Source organism: Salvia miltiorrhiza, chromosome 7, assembly GCF_028751815.1.
Source record: "Salvia miltiorrhiza cultivar Shanhuang (shh) chromosome 7, IMPLAD_Smil_shh, whole genome shotgun sequence".
NCBI classification, from domain to species: domain Eukaryota; kingdom Viridiplantae; phylum Streptophyta; class Magnoliopsida; order Lamiales; family Lamiaceae; genus Salvia; species Salvia miltiorrhiza.
In genome coordinates this window covers 44053577-44060664 of record NC_080393.1, presented here as the reverse complement: position 1 = coordinate 44060664, position 7088 = coordinate 44053577, and the positions used below count along the sequence as shown (strand labels likewise).

Below are 7088 nucleotides of genomic sequence, written 5' to 3'. Positions count from 1 at the left end.
AGACAAAACGTTCAAAAAAACCGTTGTCTATTCTAATATAGACAATGGTTTTTAAAATATTTTTTTTTGTAATTTATTTATATTTTCTGATTTTTTAAATTTATATTTACCAATACTAAAAACTCATAATAGAAAACGAAAAATACATATATTAATACTAAAAATCCATACATTCATTCAAACATTATTAATCCAATATTACATCCAACATCACAAATTTCATCCAACATTTGAATCTTGATACTTTTACTTTTGGGCTGAGATTTGTATTCTGGGAGTCTGGGTCGGGTTCGGCGATGGCGGCAGCGGAACCGCGGTGGTTTCCGATCTGCCAAAGAGGGAAATGAGTAGAGAATTTTAGTTTTTAAACAAAAAGGGGAACGAAATGAAAGGAATTAGAAACTCCAACTCTTCTCGCCTTCCCTTTTCTTCTCTGCTTTTTAGCACCAACTCCAATATGTGAGAAAGGGTGGCGTTAGGTGGTGTTGGGATTTCGGGAGACACTCGTTTCAGTACTGGCTTCACCCCAATGCCCTCACCTTCAAGGTGGGAGACTAAAGAAACCACTTTCTCTTCCTCCTCTTGTCCCACCCAAGGGACGGCTTCCAAGTACTCTAAACAATATTGGATGCAAGTCGTGTAACCAATCTGTTCGCTGACCTATAAACAAGTTAACAACAGAATTGTAACATTATTCTAAAGCATCTCAGAATATCAGAGCAATAAGACAGTTAACAAGATGATGGTAGCCTTTGTAGAATCAACAATGATTGAGTTTGCCGTATGACATGTTGTAAACAGTAAGATGCTCGAAGAGTAGCGCTTACTTTCTGAAAAAAGTTGCATGTTACTTCACAGAGAACAACAAAATCAAGTAGTATGCATTATCACCTTCAACTTATATCACAGACAGCTTCACTAAGGTTTGAGAATATTTAATGAGCAAAACAATTATCTTAATTGAAGTTCTAATCCATAAAAGTATGTAAGAGCCACAACCCTACATATGGAACAACAAGACTAGTACTGTTGCATCTAGAATCAGTAATGTCAACAAATTATTCAGCTTAGACGGGCAAACCAAGAACGTTTTGACAAAATCTTGCACTTCTATTAGAACCGAATAAAAATTACAGAAGTACACAATCCTAATATCCAAACTTCCAAACAGCTTCAATTCCAAAGCAAGTTCCTATATTCATGAGTAGACTATGGGAAAACGAATCAATCATCACAGAACTTGAGAATTACAGTCTTATATCAACAAAAAACACAAAGCGTAGCTCTGCTAGTTACCTTGAGAATACGTAAAACACGTGAAACACAAAGCGTTGCTTGATTAACCGTAAAGCAGAGAAGAAAATGGTAGGCGGCGGCCGCGACTCTGCTGCTGTCGGTTGAAGATTTGAAAGGGAGAACGAGCGGTGGCGGCGGACGGAGGAGGGCTGCCGTCGTCCGCCGAAGTTTGTTGGAAAGAGAGAGAGAGATTTTGTCAGATCTGGGGGAGAGGAGAGTGAGGACGGCGGCGCTAGTGTCGTCGGTAGGAGTCAGAAGGGAGAGGCGGCGTGGCTGGCGACGGAGGATTCTGTGGGAGCCGTGATTGGGGCTAGGGCTCAGACGGCGGAGGCTCTCACCGTCGCCGATCTAAGTCAGAGGGGTAAAGGAGATGAGGCGGTGATGCTGCCGAGAGAGAGAAGGGAGAGCCGGGCGTGTCAGCGGCTTATCGCCGTTGCTTTGCCGGGAAGGACGAGCGGCGGCACCCACGCCGCTGATTTGAGTGCGGATCTGGGTGTGTGCGTTGGGTGTGAGAAGAGAGAAAGTGATAGAAAGAAAAGGGAGAGGAGGGAGAAGATGGCGGTTGGCCGCGATGGATCTGCCGGGCTCCGGCGATGGCGCAAAGTGGCTGTGCCGGCGGGACCTAGGGCTGAGAGAGAGGGATGAAATTCTGAGAGAGAGATAGTAAGATGGGAGGGGGCGCAGGAGAGATAAGGGGAATAGTGTTGGAGTTGGGTTTAATATGGGTATAAAATGTTAATGAGGAGAAAAAAAATAAAATATTTTTAATTTTGTTTTTTCATAATTTATTTATTTTTTATGATTTTTATACCATATTAAATATTTTTTCATTAACTTAAATTTAAGATGTAGTATTAAGTATTTTTTTTATGAATTAAATTTGATGATGTTCATAAAAAAATTAAAGAAAAAAATAGTAAAAAAAAATTAGTGAAAGAAGAGACAGAAAAATGTAGGAAAAAACTCCTCTTTTATAGACAACGATTTCCAACCGTTGTCTATGACCGCCCTAAATAGACAACAATTTTTCAAAATCGTTGTCTATAGTTATAATAGACAACGGTCTTCAGAACCGTTGTTGTCTATGACCGTCATAAATAGACAACGGTTTTTCCAAAACCGTTGTCCCGTTGTCTATGACCGTCCTAAATAGACAACGGTTTTTCCAAAACCGTTGTCTATTGTTATCATTGACAACGGTTTTCAAACCCGTTGTCTATGACCGCCCTAAATAGACAACGATTTTTCCAAAACTGTTGTCTATAGTTATCATAGACAACAGGTTTAGAAGCATGTTGTCTATATTATGTTCTCTATGAGCTGAATTCTTGTAGTGCTATGACGTCTCTTCATTTAATGACTGACACTTTTACTATTCCCCGTACACGTCTTTTCACAGCCCCTGATTCAATCTACACCCTCCATTTTCAACCGCCATTTTGCGATTCAATCTGGACCCTTCTTTTCTGTTTAGGTTTTAGCCCTAATGATTTCCCTCCTTCCCCGTCTTTTCGAATTCACTTCCTCTATAAATATCCGTCATCTCCTTCTTTCTTCTTTTCATCTTTTTTCCTCTCACTCATCTGTGCTCTATCGCTGTTTCAGTTTCTTCTTCTTCTCTGCCGATCACTCCCCCTCTTCTCCTCCCCTTTCCCGTTGCTAGGTCTAACCAGGTATCCCCTCTCTCCTTCCTCTGATTTGTAATACTTTACTTTTTCTTTTAGCAGTTTCTTCGTCGTCCTCCCCTTTCCCGCTTCGTACTATCTCTCTGTTCAGAGCTTTGCATCGTCCATGGCCGCCGTAGAGTCTGAACTTCCCCAATCCACTTTGCCTGCCCGGTTTATGAAGGCGATAAGGGATATTCTTCGTATCGATATCGCCGATCCGGACTATAAAGTCCAAATCCAAAATCCGGCTGATCCTGCTTCCAATATACCTGACACTTGTCGATGCCTTAATCCCGATGTTATTCTGGTCTGGTTGCATCAAGTCAATGCGGGATTGTGAATCCCTCCCTCTCCCTTCCTTATCGATGTGTGTAATCTGTATGGCATTCCCTTTTTCCAACTTTTTCCTTCCTCTATTCGTCGGGCCCATTTGTTGCACATAGTCTGCGTCGCTAACAATTACCCTCACAACGCCGCATTATTCCATAAGACCCATGTTTTAAAACGGACCGGGTCCTATTATAGTTTCACTTCCAAGGCTGGGGGCTACATGGCCTTTATGAACAAACTAACCTCTCTAGATAAGGATTTTCATGAAAAATACTTTTTTGTCCAAACCCGACATGGCACTTGGGCAGACATCATCGGCGCTGACGCTCAGATTCAGTGGCATCGTACTAAGCATCTTTCCCCCTCAAGTTCTGCATGTGTCACTAATATTGAAGATAGCCTTCTAAAACAATTGGTTGCGGCTCGGGATAAAAATGAAACTCCCTGGATCTTCTTTCTTTGGCAATGGTTGGGTTGGATCAATAATTGATGGTGGTAGAGGCGGGCTGGGCTTCGGTGGTTGATATGGCGTACTTGATTTGTGAAGTTTCTGCTCTGGCCTTATCAACTCTGGCGCTCTCCTCTGCTCTGTCATCCTTCTCCTCTGCTCTGGCTGTCGAGTCAGAGCTGACTCTCTCCTCTGCTCTGGCTGCCAAGTCAGAGCTGTCAGCCTAGTCTGCTCTGGCATCCTCGCCAGAGCTAGCACTTGATGAGTTTGGCTCTGCTGCTGCTGTAGCTGGTCCAGCGCGCCCGACAGTTGCCCTACTGTGGTCTCAAGGCGTTTAATAGTGGCAGCCTGAGACTCCATGCTCTGCTTGCTAACCTCCATAAACACCTGCAACGTATCCTCTAGAGATTGTTTTTGCATTGGAATTTGTTGTGCACTCTGGAATTGATTGCGCTGAAAGCTTCCTTGCTGTTGACACCTCGGAGGGTATTGTTGGGAGTAGTTAGGCTGCGGTGTATAGGGCTGCTGTCCTCTCCAGGTACCAGCGAAATTCTGTTGGCCTTGGTTATAGCTCTGCCCATACTGCAGTCTGCTCTGCCCGTCTGGTCTGCTCTGCACGTCCGGTCTGCTCTGCAATCGTTGCGCAGAGTGGACTTCAGCATGTCCTTTCGGCGTGAACTCGCCCATTCTATTGCATTGATCAACTCCGTGGCTGCAATCACCACAAATCCCACACGGCTGTACGTTTTGCATAGGGGTAGGGGGCGGTTCCATTCTTCCCATCTTCATTTGCTGCACATCTCGCATTATTGAGGCCAATTATTTCTGTATCTCAAATTGATTCGTCACAGCACTGGCCTCAACTTTCTTTCCACGGACCAACTTTTGTTGAGAGCTCTCCGCTAATGTTTTGAATATTTCCTTAAGCTCTGCCATAGCATTCCAAGCTATGTTCCCTCTTGCAGTGCTGTCCATCATAAATTGGGCAGTTTGCACTAACCCATCGTAGAAAAATTGCATCAACATCACGTTAGGAAATTGATGTTGCGGGCACTGGCGAAGAAGTTCTTGGAATCTTTCCCAAGCTTCATGAAAGGGCTCGTCCATTCCTTGGGTGAATTCCATGATTTGCAACCTTAGCTCCTGAGTCTTGTGGCTGGGATAGTATTTTAGCATGAATTTCTCACAAGCTTCTCCCCAAGTGGTGATAGAGTTGGGCGGCAGAGTTAGCATCCATGTTCTCGCCCGATCTTTAAGTGCATAGGGGAAGCACTTGAGCTTAAGTTGGTCCTCCGTGAGATTCAGCAATGGAATGGTTTGAACTTGTGTGCAAAAATCACGGATGAATTGTAGGGCATCTTCACTCGGCATCCCATGGAACAGAGGTAAAAGACTTGAATCATTTGGCTTTAGATTGTAATTTCTGACGGCGGTGGGAAGGACAATAACCGATGTGTTGGTGTCTCCGATGACGGGCCGGGTGAAGTCCCCCATGTACTCCATGTTCTGCGCCATCTCTTCTTTGGTGTGCTGGGCTGGCTGTTTTTCCTTGTCGGCAGTGCCGAACTCGTCAGCACTGTACTCTTCTTGTGCTGAATTCAGCTCTGTACGGTTGAGGTCAGAGCAGAGCTCGTCAGCTCTGTCACTTTCCCTTTCATCCGAACTTGAATCAGAGCTCTCCTCTCCTTTCTTTTTGAAAACCCTTGTGCTCGTGCTATCCAACGGAGACACCAACGGTCCTTTCAAACTACAGAGTCCTTGCATGCACAACACTAAACACACGGATTAAACGCACCGGAGGGAGAGAAAGGTAACAAAAACAAAAAAAAACACAAATTTAAATAAAGCTAGTAAAAAGCAACACAGTTAAAACGCCTAAAACCTTCCCCGACAACGGCGCCAAAATTTGACTCAACTAGAAACACCTCTAGATTGACTTGCAATAGAACAAGGACATCCTAGCGATGGCAAGTTGACCCAGTGTCATCTCTCAAGGAAGATTTTTAAGGGCTTTTAATTATGTCACGAAAAAGCAGTAAAAGTTGGATTATTAAACTAAAACATGGAAAGTAAATTTACGTGAATTAAACTTAACTAGGCAAAAAGGAATTATTAACTAATGCTTGTAATTTAAACTTAACTAAAAACTTAATCTTAAAATTATCTAGGCGTGAAACTATTAAACCTTAGGCAAGAATTAAATGAACTTAAAGTAAAGGAATTAACTAGGCAAATTGAATTTAAATAACTTTAATTAAAATCTTCTAATATAATCTAACTAGGCAGAAACTAAATTGCATAATTTAAAGAAAGCATAAGTAAAAGCAAATAAATAAACTTGATTAAAGAAATACCGTAAATTCATCTCGAGAAGTAATCTGTCACGTAATTACAACTCTAAACGAGAAACTAATCTAAAACATGAATTAAAAGAATTATACTAAACTAACTAAGAACAATAATCGAAACTAACACTAGAAAAGCAATAAACCTAAGCTTTAGCTAACTTGGCGGAAACTAAATATTAGGGCAAAGGTAATTATCTAAGTACACGCCTGGAGGCAGAAGGATTGATTTTACAATGAATAACTAAGCCCTATTTATAGACTTCAAATCCCTCTTGATCACTATCAAAGTTGCCATGTAAAGTAGAACTCTAAAGGCAATAAAATCGTGCAAGATAAGGCAACTTCAGCTGGATGCGCGCTCTGGAAAACACTCCTACGTTGGCCAATTTCGCAGCTCTAAAAAGGGCAGTGCAGAGCTGATAGTCAGCTCTGGCAGTCAAGGCAGAGCTGGAAGTCAGCTCTGGAAATTAGCTCTAGCGAGAGTAACTCAGCTCTAGAAGACGAACTCTGGTGTGTCAGCTCGGGAAAGGTAGTCAGAGCTGAAAAGTCAGCTCTAGCATAGTTGACTCTCGCGTTTGACTCTCGCGTTTGACTCTGTAAAGTACAGAGCTGAAAAGTCAGCTCTGGCAGTTGACTCTGGAGATGTCAGCTCTGCTCTGGATGTTGGCTCTGCTCTGGCGAGCGGGCCTTCAGCTCTGGCGCGGGCCTTCAGCTCTGGCGACAGAGCTATGCTCGCAGCTCAGCCCTGCACACCAAAACACCTAAAAAAATGCCAATTTCATCCACAATTGCACTCTTCCATCTATAAAATCTAAATCTCCTGCAGAGCATAAAATAAACCATAAAACGCACCAATTTCCAGAAGATTATCTTAAAATAAAGCTCATACAAACCCCAAAATTTAGAACAATTAAGCATAAATCAGTATGGTCACCGTAACTGTGTTCAGTTTGTATGGTTAGAAACCTTAACTAAATCTCCTGTAACAATTCTCTTGTT

General features: G+C 42.6%; 1 protein-coding gene across 1 annotated transcript; it reads right to left on the bottom strand.

The window, feature by feature from the left end:
• Positions 1 to 357: 357 nt before the first annotated feature.
• Positions 358 to 5505, bottom strand: LOC130994256 (uncharacterized). Its single transcript, XM_057919296.1, has 3 exons — positions 5191 to 5505; positions 1297 to 1644; positions 358 to 660 (listed from the first exon to the last, which is right to left on the bottom strand). Exons 1-3 carry the CDS (start codon positions 5503 to 5505, stop codon positions 358 to 360), a joined length of 966 nt encoding a protein of 321 aa, XP_057775279.1.
• Between the last annotated feature and the right edge of the window lie 1583 nt (positions 5506 to 7088).